The sequence below is a fragment of the Typopeltis vanoorti genome, chromosome 25 (assembly GCF_054136105.1).
Source record: "Typopeltis vanoorti isolate ZY-2024b chromosome 25, IOZ_Tvanoo_1.0, whole genome shotgun sequence".
Classification (NCBI taxonomy): Eukaryota; Metazoa; Arthropoda; class Arachnida; order Uropygi; family Thelyphonidae; genus Typopeltis; species Typopeltis vanoorti.
Genome location: NC_143573.1, coordinates 1258325 through 1284334, shown reverse-complemented (window position 1 = coordinate 1284334; position 26010 = coordinate 1258325). Strand labels below are relative to the sequence as shown.

Genomic DNA, 26010 nt, shown 5'->3' with positions numbered 1-26010 from the left:
ATGATCCAGAGGAAGACCAAGATATAGGTGGATTGATACGGTACAAAGTGCCTTAGACGATAGAAATATAATGTGATCTGATAATGTTGGAGTCTTGATAAGTAACAGACTGATTTGGAGGAAAATTGTAGATAGGAAGTTAGTAATGAAGTAAATTTTTCATGTAGTGCTATCATATCCTGTACACCCTTTGAGGGTACATGGCAGGAATTTGATAATGACTTAATTCATCATGGTCAACTATCCAAGAGCACTTACATAAGAGTGGCAAGGTTCTTAAACTGGGTGTATGGGTGCCGCATGAACTGTCAGAAAACAATAACGCACATAGACGGGAAATTTGCAATTCATTGTTGACCAGACACGAAAATGAACCCTTTTTGGAACGAGTCGTAACTGATGACGAAAAATGGGTGCTGTATAAGAATAGTAAATGCAAAAAACAGTGGCTTACTCAAATTAAACTCCAATTCCAACACCTAAAGATGGACTTCATTTACAAAAGTTTCTGTTGTGCGTTTGGTGGGATATTCATGAAATTATTCATTATGAACTCATGGAACAAGGTAAGACTATCACAGCAGCCATCTACTGTGAACAATTATAGCGACTACATCAAGCATTGATAATCAAACGTCCTGTGCTTGTCAATCAAAAAGGGGTCATTTTGCAGCAAGATAATGCAAAGCCACATTCTGCAAGAATGAGTCGAGAAAAAATTAGGCAGTTAGGATATGAACTTCTACCACATCCTCCATGTTCGTCAGATATTGCCCCTAGTGACTATCACTTATTCAGGTCCTTAGAACACAGCATAAGAAATAACACTTTCCGTTCGCAAGATGATGTCCAAAAGAGTTTGATATCATTTTTTGCCTCCAAAGAAAAAACTTTTTTCAAAAAAGGAATTCTAAACTTAGTAGATCGTTGGAATAAGGGTATAATTAACGATCGCGATTATAGAATTGAATAATGTTAATTTGTTCTTTTATAATATTTATATTAAAAATGTAGTTCAAAAATTAATTACTTTCCAGTCCCCCCTTATATGCTGCCAATTCACTATTATTTTGGTAACGCAGGCCATTATTCCATCCAACCTTAATACGACGTTCACATTGAGATTTCTTATTATCCTAAACACCTTCAGTTCATATGCTCACACTAGTCATCATATGATGATTCAAGTAATTATCTCTTAGTAGTTGCATAAATTCCATTTCTTGTACTTATGTGTCCTTACACTTTCCAATTTGCATCTCTGTAGTTAAAGTCCCTATAGGAATTACTTTCCTTGAACTCAAACTAACTTAACAATGTATATAATATACTTTTTTGCACTCCTTCCTCCAGTCAACAACTGACTGTTTGTTCTTTTGGCTTTTGTGTTATACTAGATAATATCAAATGAATTGCTACTCATGTCTTTGCTTTCCTGCTGAACTTCTACTCTTATTGGTTGCAGTTCTTTTGCTTTCATCAGCAGTACATCTTACTCCATGTTACATTTTTGAAAATTATGGAGACAAATACTGTGTTTGAATAAAAACTTTAGTTTAATATAACTAAGATCTATATTTGACGTTTTGACCTTTATGTCAAGGTCATCTTCTGGAGCATACCACTATACACAGAAAACAAGCTAGACTACAATCAAACTGGTTTGTTGAAGATACTGACCAACCATTACAACAATTGTTGGCCCGACCTCTGGTGAAAAAAAAAAATTATACATCAACGCTAGAGTCCTATTATTGGTGTTATCTGTTGGTTATAGAAATACATTGGGTGCAACAACAAGTATCTATCTATGTACATATATTAACATCATGATTATACTTGTACATTCCAGCCAGTTGGTATGGAATGGTTTCTAATACGAGCTGAAGATTGGCTAGAGTCCTGACTTATGCTGGATCTTATATATTAGGTAGGCTGAATGTGTGCCATCCAGATCCTTGGAATTTTCATGCCTTCTTTGTTGTTGATATTTGGGTGGTTTATCAGGATTTCGCAGACTTCCTTAAATTTTCTTTCATACCAGGTTTTTGTGGTGTAAAGAGTGGGTGCTTTTCCAGTTGATTTGGTGTAATGTGTTGAGCGCGTGGTCTGAGAGGCCTGCTTCACCATAATGGTTATTTAATGTGTCTGATGTGTTCTTTCTTGCGTAAAGGGATTGTCTGTCCTGTTTCACCAATGTACAGTAAGTTACAGTGCAGCAGATGCAATAGACTCCAGGATGTGCTAATGGGAGGAGAGAATCCTTAGAGGAGTTGAATATGATTTTAAGTTTAGTGGGTGGTTTAAAGGTGGCATTGAGGTTATAATGTTGTAGGATTCTGTTGATTTTTTCTGATAACCCTTTAATGTATGGGATGGCTATGGTTTTACTGTAATCTAGATTTGTTTTTGTTGTTGTTTTATGGAGTATTTTATTAATAGTATTTTTGTTATAGCCATTATTTATGAATGTGTCGCTGATGATTTTTAGTTCTTGTTTCAGGGCTTGTTGGTTAGAGCAAATTGTTGTAGCTCTGTGCTTAAGGGTGTTAATGACTCCATATTTTTGTGATGGGTGGTGGTATGAATTAGCATCTATGTATTGGCCAGTGTGTGTCGGTTTTTGGTAGACCATGAAGGATAGACTGCCTGAAGGAAGACGTGTGACTAGTGTGTCTAGGAACGGGAGCGAGTTTTGATTTTTGATTTCGATGGTAAATTGTATGCGTTTGTGTTGTTTGTTCAGGTGGCTAAGGAATGTGTTTAGCGTTTGTCGCCCGTGCAGCCAGATCGCGAACACGTCGTCAACGTATCTAAGCCAGACTGTCGGTCTTAGCATGGTGGAATCAAGAGCCCTTTGCTCAAAGGTTTCCAGGTAGAAGTTAGTGATTGGGGGGGGATAGTGGTGAGCCCATGGCTGTTCCTTCTTTTCTGTAGGTAAATTTGTTTTGCCACACGAAGTAACTGGACTGTAGTACGTGAAGCAAAGAGGGCCGTAATGTCATGCAGAAATTTGTTCTGTAGGAGAATTGTGTCGTTGATGGGGACATTAGTGAAAAGGGCAGAAACATCGAAACTGACTAATAAGTCGTCTTTGTCGAGTGTTATGTTTTTAATTTTGTTTATAAAGTGTTGTGTGTTTTTTATGTAGGAGGGGGAATGACCTACCAACTCCTTGAGTGTTGCCATTAATTTCTTGGCTAAGTGGTAATTGGGACTGTCTATTCCTTCCACGATTGGTCGAAGGGGAACATTTTGTTTGTGTATTTTCGGGACCCCATATATTCTGGGGGGGGGGGGCATAGTGGGGTTTGAGTTTTTTAACCGTGTCTGGTGGCCAAGAAGTGATGGACTTGAGTAGTTTCTCTGTTTTATCCTTTTTGTTGGGTTATAATTTACCAGCTTATATGTGTTATTATCAGCTACTAGTTGATTCATCTGAAGTATGTTTGTTGACCTGTCAAGGACGACAGTGGCATTGCCTTTATCCGATTTTGTTATTATTATGTTTTGTTTGGCTTTTAATGACTTAATTGCTGCTAGTTCTGTTTTTGTGGATTGTTCTGTATGGTTTTCTTAGGTGTTCCATGTATATAAGATCCAGCATAAGTCAGGACTCTAGCCAATCTTCAGCTAGTATTAGAAACCATTCCATACCAACTGGCTGGAATGTACAAGTATAATCATGATGTTAATATATGTACATAGATAGATACTTGTTGTTGCACCCAATGTATTTCTACAACCAACAGATAACACCAATAATAGGACTCTAGCGTTGATGTATAATTTTTTTTTTTCACCAGAGGTCGGGCCAACAATTGTTGTAGCGGTTGGTCAGTATCTTTAACAAACCAGTTTGATTGTAGTCTAGCTTGTTTTCTGTGTATAGTTGTATGCTCCAGAAGATGACCTTGACATAAAGGTCAAAATGTCGAATGTAGATCTTAGTTATATTAAACTAAAGTTTTTATTCAAACATGGTAGTTGTCTCCATAATTTTCAAAAATGCATTCGGATCACCGTGTAAGCTTAAAAGAAGTTACTTCATGTTATTTTGTCAATCTTTCCAGAAAATATAGTACCCCTTGCATTTTGTCACTGTAACTATTCCTTCTGTCAACCAAGTCACAAATACCTATCCTTTTAGCCAAGTCAAACTAACCAAGACCAAACACATCATCGTTTTTCCTGATGCTTCTGGCATTAGTATGTGAATTGCAATATCTCATTTGGCATATTCATTTGTGAGAATTAAAACTACATTTGGCCTTCTTTAATCTTTGCCTGTCTTATGTTCACTTGTCTCATGGATGCCTACACATCTGCATGTGGTTATCAACATTCTTCCACCCTTCTCAGTAGCTCCAGTTTCATTGATTTAGCATTTCTATTCTCTTGCAGAACAAAGCTTTTTTCAAACAGCTGATTCCTGATGCATTCAAGCGCAGTACCTCAGTCATGTACAAGTTTTTTGATCCATCAAATTGACTCCATATATCTAAAAACTGCACACCATTTCTCTTACAGAGACTTATTTGTAATCATAACTCTTTTTTTCCAATTTGCTCATATTATACTTTAGCAACAGGCTTTAAAATCATAAGACTATTACACTTTTTTATAAAATCTTTATCAAGTAGCTTTATTTTTATCCTCCTACATGTTTCGCCAATCTGTTTCTATTGGCATCCTCAGGGAATACAAATCAGTAAGCACAAAATGAAGGTTACAAACTAGGTTATAACCGATGGTTCTAAATCATACAAAAATTGGTATTGTGCGTGTCTCGTTAACGTGATTTATTCGTGATGACTCATGACGTAATTGTTATGAAAGTTCATTTCTTTGATATTTAATGATCTGATAAAAGTTTTCCAAATTTCTGGTAAAATTAGACCTTGATTCTTGTTTAGGTTTTCAGTTTTACGGACGACTGTAGATGCTTCTTTAAAGGTTCTTGAATGGTAGTTATCTTCTATGTATGGCATAAGGCTCTTATCCCACTCAATGTGATGGTTAGTAGAGGCAAAGTGGCATGAAAGGCCTGAAATGTCTTGTCTGTTATTTCTGACATATCCTATGTGTTCTTTCTTTCTCGTTTCGAAGCTTCTAGATGTCTGACCTACGTAACTAATACCACATGAGCAAGAATATTATATACTCCAGAGTATTTGTAGAATGGGTGTGGATGACGTCCAATACATCAGTACAATTACAATTCCTTTTGTCAACAACCTTTCCAAAAAATTAGCTAACCTTTTAAAACCATACAAGATCAGAGTGGCATTCAAACCAATCAATACTATTCGGAAATTTTTAAGATCACCGAAAGATCCTCACCCATTCTACAAATACTCTGGAGTATATAATATTCCTTGCTCATGTGGTATTAGTTACGTAGGTCAGACATCTAGAAGCTTCGAAACGAGAAAGAAAGAACACATAGGATATGTCAGAAATAACAGACAAGACATTTCAGGCCTTTCATGCCACTTTGCCTCTACTAACCATCACATTGAGTGGGATAAGAGCCTTATGCCATACATAGAAGATAACTACCATTCAAGAACCTTTAAAGAAGCATCTACAGTCGTCCGTAAAACTGAAAACCTAAACAAGAATCAAGGTCTAATTTTACCAGAAATTTGGAAAACTTTTATCAGATCATTAAATATCAAAGAAATGAACTTTCATAACAATTACGTCATGAGTCATCACGAATAAATCACGTTAACGAGACACGCACAATACCAATTTTTGTATGATTTAGAACCATCGGTTATAACCTAGTTTGTAGCCTTCATTTTGTGCTTACTGATTTGTATTCCCTGAGGATGCCAATAGAAACAGATTGGCGAAACATGTAGGAGGATAAAAATAAAGCTACTTGATAAAGATTTTATAAAAAAGTGTAATAGTCTTATGAATAATTGTCAAGAAAAAATTCAACATAACAGGCTTTAAAATCTTTGTTCTCTCCTTTTTTGCTCATTTTAGTAAGTCTTTCTGATCCTCTTGCATTTCATAGTTGTCATTCTTGAACTACCTGTATCCTTTTCATGATTTTTACGTAATCCCTTTTGTTACTTACCGTATTTTCTGGTGTATAAGATGCACCCAAGAAATTTAATACAATTTTCTGGAAAAAACCTAAACTTTAAAGTATGATTTAAAAAAAAAAAATGGATAAAATAATAGGTAATTTTTAATAGTAAACTGACCTTTCAGAAACCTGCAAAACCCATGTCACTGTCATGTGACTCTTCTCTATCATCATTCATTTCTTATAATATAGAAATAATTCTAATCTTATAATATTAGAAATCTAATCTTATAATATTAGAAATAATTTTGTCTTCATATTCTTTTGGCATTTTTTGACTGATTTTTGTTTTTGTACACATACAAAGTCCACTGCGTTTCATGAAACGGTAACACCATGACGCACCACCTTTAAAATTTTCAATGTTACGCTCACAGGCTACTTTGACTGCATGTGTACGAATCATTTTTGTTGAAATGGCAATGCCATTTTGCTGATTTTCTTGCACCCATTTCAAAACTTCGGTCTCTAGTTCTGGCCACTTCGCAATTTTTCCACTTTCTCGGATAAGATATTATGAAACTTGAATAGGGGCTCCCCGTTCTTAGTCAGTGAAGTGCTAGAAGTCACATGAAGGTCACGCATCAATTTGATTGCACCATTAACCGCCTACAAAGATCTTGGAACATAAAAGAGAGTGCGTATGACTTTGAAAAGAGGAAACAATCTTTACCTTCATTATATAAGACGCACCCCATTTTTAAGATAATTTTTTAAGGTAAAAAAGTGCGTCTTATACACCGGAAAATACGGTATATAAAATGGGATTATATAATAATTAGGTATACTATAAAGGGTGAGGTATGATGTACATATTCCCAATAACTACATATATTTTTGAGGTGCTACCTAAAAGTTCCAGGATTTGCTGAAAAACAGGAGATTTAACAGTTCATTGTTGCTGCCTTCAAAGCAGGTCCATTATGAATTTATGTACTATCCAGCATTTCTGCTACTGTAGGAAATACTGCTGGAGTCTTTGAGTTCCTGTGCAGTGGTTTGGAATTTGATCTGAACCTTCTGAAACATCCTCAGATTTCTGTCCTTTGAATTGCAATTTCATCTTGGGAAACAAAGAAATTATTGGAAATCAGGTCTGGAGATTATAGTGACACAGGAGTGTTGATCATGGCTAAAAATTACACAATGCGCTGTGCACAGAGCCATTGTCATGATGGAAAAACTTATTCTGTGCATGCTACATTTATCATTTCCTCATGAGTAATAGTATTGATTGACAGAAACAAATTCCATTTGATTTCTTCATTCTGTGGATGTTAAATCGAGCCTCTTGGCTTTTGTTGGGTGAAATGATGTTTTTCTGATGGCGGCTGATCAGCATTTCACATTTCTGAGGCAGCTTTACTGAGTTGATGCAAAACTTAATGTAAACTGTTTGGCCTACGTTACTCGTTAAAGTACTAGTGGTGGTAGATGATGAAGGTTGGTGAAGTAGTGAGACGAAGAGTTGTAGAGTAGATGCCCTCCCTCGATGAGTCTTTGGACTCCCTGGAGGTGTGATGTGATGTAATAATAATTAATAATAATAATCTTATACACTGCATAATTAAGCTGTATTTACATGAAAACATTCAAACTATAATGCTGCTTAACTGGAGTTGGCCACTAGGTGGCAAAGAGAGAACTGTGTTTGTTGAGAGCTGTGGAAAGATGAGTTTAAATTTTATAATTATGTATGGTGATATTGATAAATTATTAATTAAATATTGTATGATAGCTATCATCAGTAGGTGGTGTTTGGTTTAGATCTAGTTGTGTATTAATTAAATTCTTTGCATTTCTTGTGTCTAGCTTTAAGAGTGTGCAATATGGCAGTGAGGTGTAGGTCGACGTGAAAGATGAATGAAAGTGGCATAGATATTTCACAAATGGTGAGATATGAATGGTTATGAATGCAATATGTATCCTTGGGAGAGATTGAAAATATCTTGGAGAGGATTAATAGGAGAGAATAGAGAGTTTGGATGTGCAAGAAGTATAACATGCTTATAGATTGAGCTGTCATTGAATGTGAGTAGTAGTGGGCAAAAGTTCTTGAATGTAGTTGTAGAGTAAGCATGGTTGATGGTATGGTTCAGTGCATGAAAGATGTTAGTGGAAAGACAGCAGGCATAACTGGCAGTGAGTTAGAGGCTATGAATGGTAAAGACAGCAGATGTGCAAGGTAGTGAAAATGCGATTGGTGTAAATGGCAGTGAGAAAGTAATTGAAGAGATGAAAGTGGAGTTAGTAAAGATGAGGCATGAGATTAAGCATGTGAGGAATGAATTGAGGAGAACTACAGATTTGTATGGAAATGTGTGAAATAATGGGACTAAAGATGGCCTTTTGAAAGAGCTATTCAATGATTAGAGAGTATCCCTGTATGGGGATTTAATGATTAGAGGTGTGGTAAGCAGAAAGGTGCACAAAATTTGTTTTCTGGGATGTAAAACAAGCAGAGTGATTGAAGCATTGGATAAGAGGAGTAAGCAAGCAAAAGATTTGGTAATTATAGTTGTCACAAATGATTTGGTTGGTAAGGAGGAAAATGCAAGGATGATGTTAGGAGGCTGTTGAGGAGAGTGAAAGAGAAAAGTATGGTAAGTAAGGTAATCAGCATGTTGCCTAGGTGTGATAATGATGAGGTGAGAGGGTGAGAAAAGATTATGAATGGTATGCTAGCAGAGTTGTGGGAGTTGAAAAAATTTCATTTTGTGAATGTGTGAATGAATTTGAGGGATAGAGAGTTTTACAAAAAGGGGTGGGCTACATTTAAATAGATTTGATGCAAGTCTGCTGCAGAAACTGTTACTGCAAGAGAAAGTAATAGTTTAAGTGAATGGAAGACCTGAGGAAGCAAGAGGTGTTGTGGAACAGCCGGAGAATAGGCTAGGAGAGTTTGTGAATGGAGAGGTTAGCTACTTGAGTGAAGAGAATGAGAGTGAAGGACAGGGAAACAGGGGAGGTCAGGGTCAACAGGGAAACACTGTGTGAGAAGTGTAGATGATGCAGGAGTTGTTATAGGCAAGGATGTGGGGATAACACTTAGGTCTGGAGAGGGGGGTAATATCAGCAACAATAAAGAGGAATGTCCAGGGAAGGGGAGTATGGAGGAGGCATATCTGAGAAGTGAGAAATATCTGAGAAGTGGGGTTAGTGGTGCTTGTTATAGAAACAGGAATGAGTTAGTGTGTATGTTTATGAATGTTAGAATTATTCAAAACAAGGGGAATGAAATTATATCATTGATAGAGTTCATTCACCCAAAAATTGTTGGAATAAGCTAGATGCGGTTAGGCGATGATGATATTCTTACAGATATAGAAATGGAGGTATATGTAGACTTTTTGTGAGACAGACAGAGATGGCAAAAATGGAAAGTGAGTGCTGTTGATGATAGCAGAGGAGTTGTGCCCATCTAAAGTGGAGATAAGGAGCAAGTAGTGACACTGGTTTTGAAGCAGTGTGAAAGTGGACAGGATGAAATATTTAGTAGGGTGTTGCTATAGACCTGGTAATGTGGAAGGTGGTGAAAAGGAAATGTTTAGACAAAATGATCTGGCTAATAAGAAAAGGGTGATCATTATGGGTGATTTAAATTATGGTAATATAGACTGGAATGAAAAGACAGCATCTGGAACCAAGGAGAATGAATTTCTTGAGTTTTTGAGAGAACTATCTTAGGCAGTATGTAACAGAGGGTACATGAGAATTTGAGGATCTTGGATTATATCAGAGGATTATTTAAATTATTTAAATTAAGGGGATATTAAATCCCACATTGTTTTAAAACCGAATAAGAAACTCAAAGATTGGAATCAGAGAGTTTCATGCCGAATATAGTAAACTATAAAAATATCGGCAATTACTAGCGTGAGCTAATGCAAGTAGTCCTAGTACGCAGTACAATACTGGGCAACTTGCAGCAAAAGTGGTAAAGTTCTGATCGCTATTCTTGGTATTTTCCATAATGTAAAAACACATTTCCTAGGAAATGTATGCTGTTATTACATTATGGCAGGAGGTCACTACCCGGTCTGGGTAGTGACCTCCTGAAAATACCAAGAATAGCGATCAGAACTTTACCACTTTTGCTGCGAGTTGCCCGGTATTGTACTTCGTACTAGGACTACTTGCATTAGCTCACGCTAGTAATCGCCGATATTTTTATAGTTTACTATATTCGGCATGAAACTCTCTGATTCCAATCTTTGAGTTTCTTATTCGGTTTTAAAACAATGTGGGATTTAATATCCCCTTAATTTAAATAATGTTTATATTGCTGAAATGAAGCCTATTGGCTCTTTATATTTAAGTTATCAGAGGATATTATTGTAAATAAGGCATCAGATCTTCCTCCATTTGAAAATGAACATGAAGTGATCACTTGTGTGGTGGCCAGCCATATTAAGACTCTTTTGAGGGAGGGTTGTATTTGGAAACATAAGGTGGGTGATTTTGACAAACTCAGGAGGTGGCTTCAAACTATATTATGGAATGAGGAATTGGGTGGGAAGGAAATCAATGCTGCTTGGTCAGCAGTCAGGAATTATCTGGCAGAGGCAATGACTGAATGTATTCCTAAGATCCTAAAATGGATAACTTAAGAGATGAAGCATGCAATCAGGAAGAAAAAGGCATTGTATGATGGCAGCACAGAATGAATTGCAATAATCAATTACATGAGGGATACAAAGAGCAAGCAAGAAAGGTGACTTGCTTGGTAATAGGATAGCAAAAGTGCATATTGAGCAGCAATTAGCAGATGAGGGTAAAAGCAATCCTAGAGAATTTTTTCAATATGTGGCCAGTAGAAGGAAAAATGATTATTGAAGGAGGATGTTGGTTAGTGATAATGATAGAATGATAACCACTGAGAAGGATATAGTATAATAGTTAAATGAGCAATTAATTAAAGTATTCTGTCCTTGTGAATATAACATGATGCAGAACTTGAGTGCATTATGTTACAGGGGCAGAAGAACCACTGATGTTGAGTGAACAGGAGTTATATGATGAATTGAGTACATTTGATGTCATTAAGGCCATAGGACTTGATAGTATATCACCCACATCTTAGATTGGCACAAGTCCCAAAGGAGTGGAAAGAGAGCAAAATTGTTCCACTTCATAAAGAGGGTGATGGTGATAAACTTATGCTTTGAATTATATAGGCCAGTCTGTTTCTCTTAAGTTGTGTCAAGGTGTTGTTAGAGAGGATAATGGGACCAGGATTCGGAAGTGGATCGACAGTAGCAGAATTCTCTTTGATGGACAGCATGGGTTTGCTAACGGAAAAGTGTGTTTTATCAGTCTGCTTACTTACAAGAGTTGTTTGAAAAGTTTGGTTAAAAAAAAATGTTACATATTTTTTTTTTTGAAAAAATCACCTTCATTTCTCAACAGTCTCCATCAAGGTCTACACATTTGGTCCAGCAAGTTTCTGATTTTTTCATCCCATCTAAAAAGTAGGATTTGTCAAATTGTGCAAAATAGTCATTGACAGCCTTGATGACATCCTTGTTTGAAGAAAATTTTTTCCCACCGAGCCAAATTTTTAAGTTTGGGAACAAGAAGTCACACAGGGCCAAGTCCAGAGAATATGGTGGATGTGGAACCAATTCGAACCTCAATTCGTGCAATTTTGCCATTGTGATAGCCGATGTGGGATGGTACATTGTCTTGATGAATGAGCACTTTTTTGTGCACAAATCTTGGATGTTTTTTCTTCAGTTCTTTTAAATGGTCCAACAATGATGCATAATAGACTCCTGTTATTGTCTTACCCTTTTCCAAATAGTCTATCATGATAATTCCTTGGGAATACCAAAAAACAGTGGCCATTACCTTCCCAGCTGACAAAACAGTCTTCACTTTTTTCAGTGTTCTTTCACCTGGCATTGGCCACTGTTTTGACTGCTGCTTGGACTCAGGTGTGTAGCGGTGGATCCTAGTTTCATCTGCAGTCACGAATTGACACAAAAAATCCTGCGAATTGTGATTAACCTTCGCCAAACACTGTGTTGAAATGTCTTTTTGTATGTGTTTTTGATTGACAGTCCACAATCACAGCACCCATCGCGCACCAACTTTTTCATGTGCAATTTTTCGTGCAGTGTATTATACACTTGTTCAGTTGAGATGCCTACAATCTCAGCAATCTCACGCACTTTCACTCACCGGCCCTTCCATAATGATACCAAGGATTTTGTCAGTCATTTCCTTCATAGTGACCTCAGTTGGGTGTCTGGAGCGTGCTTCATCTTCAATGAACTTATGACCACCTTAAACTCATTTATCCAAAAATAAATAGTCTTTAATGCTGGTGCAGAGTTCCCATGAACTGCGTCTAACTCAGCTTTGATCTGCTCAACCTTCCACTTCTTCAAATAAAAGTGTTTTATCACTTCACGAAACTCTTTTTCTTCATTTTCATGAAAAATGTGAACACAGTCATTTTAAAAGTTTGCCAAACGAGAACTACACGTCGCACATGGCTAAAATTTTCCCAGGGGCCATTAAAAAGATATGTGCCAACACTGGTATCAATGAATAAATTGTATCGCCATCTATTGGAAATTTACCAAACTTTTCAAACAACTCTCGTATTATAACAAAATGACAAATCATTAGACAAGGGAATACATGCACAGTACTACAGTATGGTGAAAAAAAAACCAGTACCAAATAACTACAACGATATATATATTAATGAGAAAATAGTTTATTAACAAAGAAATATATGTTTATACATGATGACATGTACATCCACAACTATCAGTGGAATCTTGGTCGAATAAAGCATTAATGATGGTAGATTATGTGCTCAAAATGGGCACCTGTCTTTCAAGATGTGTTTCATAGCATATGCGAAGGATCTCTGTCATCTTGGAGAAAAGGACTGGGACATATCATGTAATTTTATCCCTTAGTTCATCAAGGTTTGAAGGTGGGTCATGGTGAAATACCCATTCCTTCAACATATACCTCCTAACAAAGGCATCACAATGTGAGATCAGGAAAACATGAAGGGTATGGAAGTTCTGTGAATCTTAAAAAAAAATGAGCCTCCTGAGGAAGTGTTCTGATAAATAGGCTCTAGAACCATGTGAAGTGTGATGGGTTTGCCCCATCTGGTTGGAATATGCACCAAATGGAATATTTTTTGCATGACACATCCTATACAAATCCTGGGTGGACGGAACCAACATATTCATGATGTGGTGTTTGCTATTCACGGTCACAGTTACATCATCTCTTCAATGAAGTAGAGCTCAATTATGCCATGGCTGGAAAACTGCATAGCATACGATGACCTTCTCCCTGCGAAGAGACAAATTCTCTTCTCTTGGACAAATTCTGGTCTCTAGAAACTAAGAAGCCTGTAGAAAACAGACATTATGGAGGAAAGATGGATCTTCATAGACATTGGCTAGCACACATGCACAGTATTCCTGCAGATCAGTGTAATCTGTTGCTGTTCAACACTAACCTGCTTATTTGTGCCTGAATGACATACAAAAAGATATCAATCTTTAGGATTCTCTGTAGTGACTGCCTTGGTATCCTAAGTTGTACTGCTGTTCCGCATTGACTGCGTTTTGGAGACTGTAACACTTACTCCAGCATATGCCCGTGATTCTCATTTGTGTTAACAGTTTGTGGTCTTCCTGAACTCCCTCTGCATTGTGGCAGAACACTCCCGGTACATTGGAAGTTCTCGATTAAGGCAGTGATGACACTGTTGCTTGGGGCATGCTTATGGAAATGCTGAACAAACTGCTCACAAACATATTGTAGGTGTAGACCATTTGCTCTATCAACTCTCTATGAACAAAAATAATGCTCAACAGTGAACAGCTTTTCGTCCAATATCAACACCATTGCTACAGCTGAATGTAATGGTGTAGACTCTACACATGCTCTTCTATTAATGTGCATGCAGTTGAACATCATATCTCATAGCACATTCACTGAAGGGGGGGGGGGCATCTGCTGATACCTAAGTCAAGGTATGAGATGTGTGAGAGAGTGAGGCATCCCACAGTGAATCTCTTGACTCCATGGAGATAATAATTTTCAGACTGCCTTATCAGTTCAGCAGTACAGTAATTGTAATTCATTTTACCAATCACATATATGGGAAGTGATATCCCATAATAGGAAAGTCATTATTGTTATTCCGTAAGAGCACACCTTGGGGTAATAGCGCACTCAGGATTTAATCTTGGAGGGGGCCGAGCACTCAAGATATTTAATCTTGGGGGGGGGGGGGGGGGCGAGTTGAGTAGACGATTTGAGAATGCACACTACATTGCATACGACCCATGACTGAGCATCTGCAGTGATCGCCAATACATGATACCCGTGATCTTCTCTGGCCTGGCTCTGGCAAACGAAGTAGCGCTCGGTCCTCAAGAACACTACTTTGTTCGCCTTGTGTTCACAGCAGCCGTGATTCCTGAGAGCTATACAGTATTCCCACCTTATGTGGCCGCTAATTCATAAGTAGTATAGAAATAGAAGACACAACGTAAATAAAAAAAGAGAATTTTAATTAGGAAAAGATTTTTGGAAAATTTTCTAGTGTTTTTTCTTTTGGGGGGCATGGCCCATTGGCCCCCTCCCTGGGTGCGCCACTGCCTTGGAGCACATTGGGAAGGGCTTGTCTATTGATTTAGAGTTGTTTGTAGATGATACATTGGGAGAACTATGAGGAGTAGAACAGATATTGTAGCCTTTTAAGACGACTCAAATAGACTGGTGAATGGGCTAGTGTGTGGAGATGTCAGTTCAATGTCACAAATTAAGTAAGGTTTTTGAAATTTGGGAAGCAAAGATGGGATGCAGAGTATAAGGTTGGTAGTGGATATCTTAGAGAAGGTGGAGGAGATGAAACATTTCTGGGTGGTGGTGTATAGGTACCTGAAATATCAGGGACAATTTGCTAAATTTGCAAGGACAGTACAGCAGATTATGGCAATTATGTGAAGAACACTGACATCTAAAATTAAGTATTTATGATTCCACTGTGCAAGCTTTGATCAGACCACATATGGATTAATGTGCATAGATTTTCAATAGTATGTGATGATTTGTTGGGGAGACAATTGATTAAGTTTGTTTTGGGTCTCTGGAATGTGGAGTATGAGGACAGATTGAGAGAATTCAAATTGCAGAGCCTGGTGAATAGGAGGAGAAGGAGGGAGAAACATGATTGAGACATTTAAATTGATAAGGGGTAATTACCAGATTAATGTGTATGAGATTGTTTATAGAATGGCTGGAGATAGGTAGAGAACGTGAGCAAGGAAATGAGCAAGTTTTTTGCATGGAGAGTGGTGGTTAATTAGAATGTTGCCTAAAGGTGTAAGTGCAGAGACAGTGAATGCATTTAAATCAAGGTATGATGAGCTGTGCGTGTGAGAGTGAGGCCTTCTATAATTGAGTCTCTTGACTCCATGAAGGTCTAATCATGATGATGATAATTAACAGACTATCTTATAATTAATCAATGCAACGGTATCTAGTAATTGCTATTCATCCTAGTCTGTGGTAGCCATTCCAGGAACTTTTGGGTAGTACCTCTTAGTTCATAAGTTATTATTGAGTTTTGATGTCTGTAAAACTATTTTTATCTTTCTTACAGATTCACTGGGGAGCCTGTGGTCTTGTTCTCTCTGGAAATGTTGTTGTTTTCTTGACTATCCTTGGATTTTTTATTGCTTTTGATAATGATGATATTGATTATAGTATGTGGTAACCTTAATCCCATTTTTCAGAAACTCTTCCTCACAATTGTGAATTTTTTTCATTGTAGCACATCATTTTTCATCATTTATATTATTACTTTAAGATCTGATACATTCAGATTTGATAGCATTTTTTCTTAAATTAAAATTTAAAAACTTATGATCATCATTAATATTTATTTACTTGAACATAAGAATTTCTTAATGATGTTAAGCAAAACATGTTCATTTAAACTGGTTCAGAGACTGTATTCACTTGTTTTGAGTTATTATCAAAGAGAAATTTGAGAAACTAAAGTCACTTTTCAAATAAAAATGGTATTACCAGTAAAACTGAACAGTACCATTCAGTTTAGTTCACGGCTAATGCCATGTGAACTAAGTTGTAAGTGTAGGGGTTGTATTTTGTTAATTCTAGAAAAATAAGTTTACTGTTTTTGCTTCATGTTTTTTTATTTATTTATTTATTTTAAGCTTTTGTAGTTCACAGATTATATTTAACATGTTTTTTTATTTATGTTTAGATAGCTTTTCACATTCTTCATACAAAATATCTAAATTTCAGTTTAAAATGATTAACACTTAGGTATAGTTTCTGGGAAAATTCCCATGCTACTCCTCTTAAACACTATTATTATAATTATGGCTATTATAACTTGTTTTTGTTTAGGAGTGTCCCTTATTTTAAATATATTGGCTATTATTACTCAAAAAAGGATATATATATTTTAGGGCATTATGGGTGAGTATAAAAGGCAATTATAGCAGAATAAAAGAGATGTAAAAAATGTTGTGCATACATTGTTTTGATACTAGGATGTCTTCCAATTTCATGATCCTGCTGAAGATTGTTTATAACAATTATAACAGGTTTCCGAAAATGTTCCGATGATGGTCAGTCGACCAAAACGGTCTGCACCCCGTTAACGCTCTCCCCTGCCCCAGTTTTCCCATAAGTAAACCCTTCCCCTTCTCTCCCCCCCCCAAAAAGCGCCCTTAAACACAATAATATATTATTAATACAAAACCCAGGTTTCCAAATTTATTTTTTTCCCGCGTCAACCGCCCCCCCCCCCCCACACACACACACAAAATTTTTCCACCTCTTTTATTCAGCTATAATTGCCTTCTGCCCTAAAATATATATACCCTTTTTTGAGTAATAATAGCCAATGTATTTAAAATAAGGGACATTCCTAAACAAAAACAAGCTATAATAGCCATAATTATGATAATGATTAACATGTTAAAATGAAAATCATATTTTGTTATCTAGCAATATAAAGTATTGCTAAATACTTTATATTGCTAGATAACTTTATAAATCATTAAATTGAATATGGAAACAGCATATATTGTAAATATTTCAAATGTTGTTACATTTCATCAAATCCCCAGTAAATCAAAGATATATTTTGATACTTGAAGTGCAGTGGTACAATTAGTTTCTTTGTATTCCTTATTAGCAAAAGAATGTTTAGTTCACATCCGTTACTTGACATATGAGCCATATACAGGGTAATCAAAATTAAAGTATACCTGTTTAAGACCTTGTGAAGTGCCACCCAGTGATCCAAATGATGCAAAACTTTGCAGGAATACATTGTATTTCATGCCGAAGCGATATCTGAGGGAAAAGGTAGTTCCAAAATTCGCCACCAGGGGGACACTGTGGTGTACCGATGTGGATGTAATTTTTCTGCATCTGTAAGAAGGAGAAAAGCAACACAAGCATAAATAAAACATTTTTGCTTGTGTTGCTTTTCTCTTTCTTACACACATTCATGGGCTGTACTTTTCACTGTGCTGCCCTTCCTGGTATGCTAAAAACTGCATCCTTTGCACAGTGTGTTCAACAGCAGAATGCAGCTGGTTGTGACTGATGTTGTGCACACGTTGAATTATGCCGATTTTCAGTGCTGGTAAGTTATCAGTAAGATACTGATAAACCTTGTCTTTGAAAAATCGCCAGAGCCCGAAGTCACAGAAGATCAGAACAGGTGAACGAGGCAGCCATGCAGTGGGAAATGCATGGCTGATCACTCTGACTTCCATGAAATGTTCTCGAAGAATGATCAACCGATGTGTGGAGTGGCCCTATCCTGCATGAAAGTGACGGAATCCATCTACAGATGCTGCTGAAGCTGTGGCACACCAAAATTGTTTGTCATATTATGATTCCTCTCAGCAGGTCACAGGACCTGACTGGCAATTGTCCTCAAAGAAGAATGGTCAAATAATAAATGAAGCTATAAACTCACATCAGACAGTAACTTTGGGTGAATGCAAAGGAATTTGTTGGATTGCATACTAGTTTTGCATAACCCATACCTGTCAGTTGTGGGTATTCACAGCTCCATTCCAGTGAAAATAAGCCTCATCTTCCCATAAAATCATCCACAACCACGCAACATCCAACTCCTCTTAAGCAAGGAATGTTAAAGCGAATGTCAGTCAACTTTCAAAGTCCTCCAGGTACAACTCCTGTCTCAGGGTTATCTTGAATGGGTAGAAATGCAGAATCTTTCATAGAATTTTCCAGACAGTTGTGTAAGGCACATCCATGTGTCTTGATACAGTACATGCACTGCAGGAACCAACACTTTTTGTTATTTTCAATGGTATTGATGACAACACAGAATGATAAGAAAATAATATTTATAACTTATTTACTGATATTTCACTGGTATTATATCCAGCATCTTCAGAGCACACAAAAACAGTTTGTCACAGTATGTAAAATAACAACAGTTTTGTATAACAGTGGGACTAGCTTAAAAAAAATTGCAGTGAACAACACAAGTAACTAAAGTCCTAATTAGGCACCATCTATGTTGGAAAAAGAGAGAAAACAAATATTAATTAGATCTTAAAATGACTTTCCCAGTACTGTGAACACATAAGCCTTTCCGTGCATTTAGGAACCGACACTGTTATTCATGGTTTGCTACCTCTGCCAAGTCTAACTCCCAGTGATCCCATTTCTTCAAAACGACTAATTATTCATTGCAGAGCACATGGAGATAGCGGACCTCATCATTATTTGTTCAGGTGACAAAATTCATGGAGTGTAGCAACAGCAGTGCAATTGTTTACATAGTGCAATTGCATGAGCAAAGCATGTTATGGAAATCATTTTGGTAAATTGTGGAGACTACAACCATGTTAAGAATAATTACTTTAATTTCCTGCCATTTTGACCTTCATATTAAAGTCGTCATCTGTAGTAAGCATATATATCATCATCATCATCATCATTATCAGCCATTGTTGATTCGCTGCTGGATGAAAGCCTTTCCAAGATTACTCCAAAACTGTCTCTCCATGGCTCTCCTTTCCCATGTCACTCCTTCAAATCTGATGATATCATCAAACCATTGGTATATCACATTTCAAACAGTATGCCAAAGTGAGGGCAAGGTGGATGGTATTGATAACCAGAATGAAGGGGAAAATCCTGTGTCCATCTTTTTAAACCCTTGTGGCACCTGCTGAGTTTCATAATATGCAAATTGGAACTACTTTTGGAACTACTCTCTCTCAGATATCGCTTCCACATGAAGAACAATGCATTTCTGCAAAGTTTTGTAGTATATGGATCACTGGATGGTGCTCCACAAGACCTTAAACAGGTATGCTTTAATTTTAATCACTCTGTATTTTAAAACATGTTATTTCCTTTTATAATCACTAAATTATTGTTATTTAAATAATATGGTTAATTTAACTATTAATAAGGGGGATAGAAAACTCTTGTTAATTGTGAAACCTAGATTTGTTCAGCATGTACAGTTCAAGAATTTCTTTATAATTATACTTAATTGTACATTTTTAACTTCAAGATGTTGCTAATATTTAACGTGCATGAATTTAATTTCATTATTGATGTGACGATAGTTCATTGATTTCCTTACTTAATGTGAATTTAATGTTCATGTCAAAATTAGGTCATCTGCAAAAATTACAAAACTGAATAGAAAAATTACTTTATGTACTGATCATTGTTGGATTCAAATCATGTGCAGTTCATTAAAAATATCAGTAACGATGTGCATGCACATGTGTATTTGATCCCTAGTCCTATTTACCTGTCCGAATAAATTTGTATTAATAATTACACTTTTGGTATAAAATTAGTCTTAAATGAATACCATTGCTCCACTTTAGGAAACACTTCCCACAGGGAAATAATAGCAAACAGTTAAAAAATAAAAAATAAATAAAAAAAGAAAAGATGGGGAGGGACATTTAATGGCTAAAGCTAGATAACTGGAACACCTCACACACAGCCTGGAAAGTAGGCACAGAACTGGTGAGGGCTTCTGACTAAGTGTCCAGTCTTCAATTTCTTATTTGTATGTTCCCTTATTGGGAATCCACCTGAATTCCTAATAAGGAATTCATGTGGACTGAACTGAACAAACAAAGATGGGCTGGTGGTTTTTAGCTTAGCTACTTGAAAAGTCAACTACTGGAACAAATTCGACCTCAGCAGACTTTCCTCTTACTTGCTACATAACGAAAAAACTCTTTTGGCTTGTTTAGTTACTTCTCTCTCATAATCTGATTTGGACTCTCTTTTCATACTAGTCACCCTTCTTGCTTGCACTTTGTATTGCTCATGAGTATGCTGATTGCTTTTTTTTTTTCTATATTTCCTACACAATGTTTTCTTTTTTTGCAGCTCTTGCTTTATATCCCTACTCATCCACTTAATTACAAATTGTCTTATTCTCCTGACCTTAGGTATGCAGTCTGATACTGCTACCCTCAAGAAATCTCTGACCACTTGCCATGCACTACTGACATTCTTTCCTTTTAGCTTCTCAAGCCATGGCACTCTTCCAGGATTACTCCTGAGTCTCTCATAATCACCAGCCTTATAATTGAACATAAACCCCTTCTTGACACTCCACGTGTTTCTGTGGCAAGAATTAGGAACAGGAAGTGTGACTTAGTTTTGAGCACGATAAAAATGAATATCACATTGAAAGAAATATGCACAGAAATTTTTAAAAATCATTCTAGCTAGCTTTCAGAAGTGAACTGTTGACTCATCATCAAATTGCAGATATGTACCCACGGTTGATTTGCAGGATACTATGTGCAACATGAAAAGTTAACTTTATTACAAACTTCCTATTGACAATTTTCTTCCAAATTAGTCTTTATCTTGCCTACATCAGTCCATCTAGCTCTGTCTTTTTTTCAACCACACTAGCATCAAACACCTGCTTTGCTAATCTTTCTTCTTCCATCCTCTTTAAGTGACCATAAAACCTGCAATTAGCTCTTGTGTAAATACTACTAATATTGTCACTTTTAATATGATTCTGCCATTGATACCATCTAGTGACTATCCTCATTTTTTTGTGTGTGCTGTTATGATCTCCAGAAATCCACTTGCCACTGACAAGTGATGAGTGAATTTTCAGCCTCATTCTCAATACTCTGATTACTATGATGTAAGTTTCATGTAGTACTATCATATCCTGTACACCCTTGAAGGTACATGTCAGAAATTTGATGATGATGATGATTCTGAATACTCTAAATATATTGCCTTATTTTCTTTGCATAATTTATGCATTTTTTTTTTCATTTTAAAACATTTCATTATTGAGTTATTTGATCACAGGTGGTCTCCAATGAATGTAATTAAGAAGTTTTCTTTTCAGTGAGAAGATATTTTGTGTATTTAATTTAAAAAGTTAATGCTTTCATAGACTTTTTGTTTGCCCCTGCCAAAAGTTAGTTTGCATGAATATATACTCAAAAATATGTCGCTGCTAATTCCAATCTTTGATAACAGGTGGCACTATTTATCCATCTGTTATAAATTTAAGCCTACTCTGCATTTGCAGATTAATTTTGAAATAATCAAGTATTCTCAAACATTTTATTTCACATAACTTGCAAGTCATCATCATTTTTATAAAAATCAGAAATATTAGTAAAAAAATTAATTTAACCATGCTACTGGCCAGGACGTATATATATACACGTCCACATTTCCATGGATGCCAAGTTCGTATTAAAATTGTAATTCCATTGATATTACATTGAAATTTATGATGGATATGAAGCTTTTGAGGGTGCGTATTTGATCTTTAATGGCCCATAAGGTGGTTAACAAGACTGATTTTCATTTGTTTCACTGCCAACTGTAATACAAAACTAGACAAATTTATGTTCTTATTCTCACAACACCCTCTTTTAACCCTTAAGCAGGTATGCATTTGTAATGTAGTATTGGCATATGCTTATTTTCACAACATCAATTATATAATTGCATTAAGCTGATTCAACATTTTGAACAATTGAACACTTGGATGCTTTTACAATTTTTATTGCATCCAAGACTTTTATCTGTGATCTGATCCATTCCCTGGTTTCTGAGCCATAGATGAGTACTGGTAATATGCATTGGTTGAATACTTGACTTTTCAGGCAGGTGGACAAGTTATTTTTGAAGATGTAGTTCAATTTCCCAAATGAATGCCAAGCTAACTGTATTCTTTTTACTTCACTCTGTAATTCATTTTCATCGTCAAAGCTTTTGATAGGATACATCATTGAAGACTGCATATAAAGTATAAACTGTTAGCTTAGAAAAGAGAATGGCTGACTCACAGATATCAAAAAGTTGTATTGAAGGGGGGGGGGTCTACAAAATTTAAAGTGGCCAGTGGTGTACCACAGGGATGTTAAATGGACAATCGCTTTCCGGTTTTGGACAATTTTTGATCCAATGTTACTCGATCTTTACATTGGGAAAGATTTGATAACAGAAGACATATGGCTGTTTGTAGCACTTACAGAATGAGGTGAATAGGCTGGAATTATGAGAATGTGAAAAGATGATTGGCATTTCAGTGTTAGTTAATATAATGTTTTTTTTTTTTTATGATATGATATTCATTGGCTTATTATACTGATGGGATTGTGGTAGAAGAAACTGATCAGGCTAAGGATCTTGGCGTTTCAGTAGATAGGAAGTTGAGGTTCAAGGCCCATATAGCAACGATTGCAAATACAATTACAGGATAATTGCAATGCTGAAACAGACATTAACATGTAAGGAGAAGGAATTCATTTTGTCTCCTGACAAGGCCTTGATATCTTACCTTGACTGCTGTGTGCAGATTTGGGGTCATGGTTCCTGAGGTGATGCAGATGAAGTGGATAGGGACAAAGGAAAGTGCTGGAGTATTGAGACTATGGAATATAGATTATGAGGACTAACTGAGAATTTGCAAATTGCAGACACTAGTAAACAGGAGAAAGGCAATATGAGATACCTGCACACTTCTGAAAGGGTCACAATAGAATACTGTAGATGAATTTTTCATTTCATGCAGTGGTAATGAGGCAGGATGAGAGGGCATTCATTGAAGTTGAGAAAAGAATGCAGTTCAGAAAGGGATAAGAGCTAGATTTTTCTCCAATAGAGCAGTGTGTGAGTGGAATTGTTTGCCTTTTGAGTTAGCAAGTGCAGATACTCTAAATAAATTTAAGAAAAGGTATGACAGCCAGTGTAGGTGATATGGGGTGTCGATGATTTGTCAACTCCCACAAGGGGTCTAGTACTCCAGATATCTAGAATATCTTCAGTTTTCATGTCAATCTCTATCATCTCTGGTTCCTTTTGCAGTACTCTTGCTTCCATTTCTATGCTCTTTCAATAATCTCCCAAATGTTTTACCACATTTATCTTCTATATTTTTACCATGACTTTTATTTATATACTTTTACACGCTGCTTTGGTTTGTTATATTTTTCTCTGCATTTATTCAGACAATCTGTGCTGATTTATTTTGTAGGACCTTTCAGTATGCTTTCTTCATTTCCAAGACTGCTTCTTTTACTTTCTGAGGCTGCCATCGAGTTCTTGTTCCTTGCAGACTTTTCCATACTACTCCACCTGAATCAATCGCTGTTTTTTCATAGGTTTTCACTGTCTCAGAGATTTTTTATTATTAACACCCAGACCTCCATTTCATGAAGTCAAAAAAAAAAAAAAAAGACTCATCTTGGGAGGCACACACAGTTACACACAAAGCCCATTAAGCTGTGCTTTAAACTCATTCAGTGTATTTCATTTCTACTCACCAACTGCTCTCCATGCAAAGAACCTTCACTTTATGACCCCCTGGTCACACTCTTCTTATACAGCTTCCAGGGATGTCCCTTTGTTCTACCCCCCCCCCCCTTCTCCCATTCTATGAAAATTTTCTTCCACATTAACTTGGTAACAACTCTTGACTAACATAAATATCTCGATCATGTCCCCTCTCTTTCTAATATTCACAAGGCTTTGCAAACTGCATTCTCTCAATGTCTTCATGTCCCGCATTCCAAAGGCCAGTTACCACCTTAGTCAGTCTTCTCTGATCCTTTCCAATATATCCTCATCACTTTGACCAAGTCTGCACAATAATCCATATGAGGTCTGATTAAGGCCTTATATAATGGACCCAAAACCTCTTCATTTCTGCTTGTAAAATCCTCCACTACTTCTTCTTTATGCATCAATCCGAAGATTGGTTAGTTATAGCAGCACATCATAACATCCTATCTTGTGACCTCCTTTTTATCTCTTCATAACTCTTAGCGCCGGTTAGCATCATTATGTTATTTATATATGAAATTCTTGGTCTACCTCATGGCCTCTTTCCTTCTACAGTCCTCTCCATTATTATTATTATTATTCCTGACACCTCCAAGAAATCCGAAGACTCATCGCAGGAGGACATCTACAACTGTCTCAACCACTACACCAACCCTCTACTACGAATCATCTCCATCAACGTCATCTGCCTCCCACCACCAACTAGTATGCTATGATTGTAAATTGCGTGTGTTCTGAAGGGCCGATTTGTCTGTATGCAGGATGAAAAACCAGAGTTTCTGGGAGAAAAAACCCTGCTATATGTAATCAGGTTTCTTCTTAGATTGGAGGATGGGAAAATGCATAGACCTCTCTTCCATTTAAGATGCTACTCTCTTCATGTGAAGAATTACCAGCTTATATTATTATTAAGAGAGACCTAGAGGGTTTCAGGGACTCATTGAAGGAAGCCACATATCACTCACAGCAGCTTTCATGCCTTTTCTGGAATTCATTCTCAATACCTGCATGACAACCTCCAAAGTCATTCTATTCATTCTCAACTTACACGGATGTTTTCTCCCCAGATATATTCCATCCTGTATGACATTGTTTTAGAAGTTTTCTCCACCACTACACCGATCTTCTACTACCAATCATCTACATCAGTGCCATCTACTGCCCACCACCACAGCTAGTGTTTTTTTTTCAGTAAATTGCGTGTGTTCTGAAGGGCCAATTTGTCTGTATGCGGGATGAAAAACCAGAGTTTCCGGGAGGGAAAAAACCTTGTTACCTCCGTATGAGATCGGCTAACTCACCTTCTATTGAAATTGTCCAGATAAAGATTCCTCTCATTGTGATGAGAATCAAACTTAGGCCTATTCCAATCGAAGGGCGCAATGTTTCATTGTTCTTCCAATTGTGCTACGGAGGCGTTATTATTTCTGTAATTAGTCCCCACGTGCCTCATATGCTGTCCAATTAGGCTTTTTCTTCTCTTATTGATGTGGTTCATTAGTGATCACTCTTCATGAACTATATTTAGAACTTCCAACTTTTGCTTTCTGTCCAACTAATTTTCATCATCTTTCTCAAGTACCAAAGTAACTTTTTGATGTCTTGTTTTGTTAGCATCCAGGCCTCACAACCATATAATGCAAAGCTCCATATGTATGTTTTCACTATCCTTTTACTGGTAAAAATGTTTCTTCTGTTGTAGAATACTTTTTTGGCCAAGAATATTCGTGCTTTAATATCTGATTGGTTTCTTCCTTCTTCTGTAATAAGACTTCCAATAATATTTAAAAGAGGATGCCTGTTGTATTAGGTTATTATTTATTTCCAGGTTTCTTTTCATTGGATTTACTTTATTTGTAATTAATAGTTTTGTTTTCTTATAATTAATTTTTAGGCTGTACTGTGTAAAAATTTCTTCCATCTTTGTAAGGGTGGATTTCAATTTGTCTTCGTTATTAGCTATAACTGCTATATCATCCCCAAACCATAGCCAGTTAATATCAATTCCATTTATCTTA

General features: G+C 36.5%; 1 protein-coding gene across 1 annotated transcript in view; it reads left to right on the top strand.

Moving 5' to 3' along the window:
* Positions 1–19978, top strand: part of LOC150092477 (leptin receptor gene-related protein) — a 104843-nt gene extending 84865 nt beyond the window's left edge. The window contains exon 4 of the mRNA XM_090414460.1: positions 15759–19978. Coding sequence (XP_090270586.1) covers positions 15759–15872 — 114 coding nt within the window. The 3' untranslated portion in view covers positions 15873–19978. The remainder of the gene's footprint in view (positions 1–15758) is intronic.
* Positions 19979–26010: the final 6032 nt, after the last annotated feature.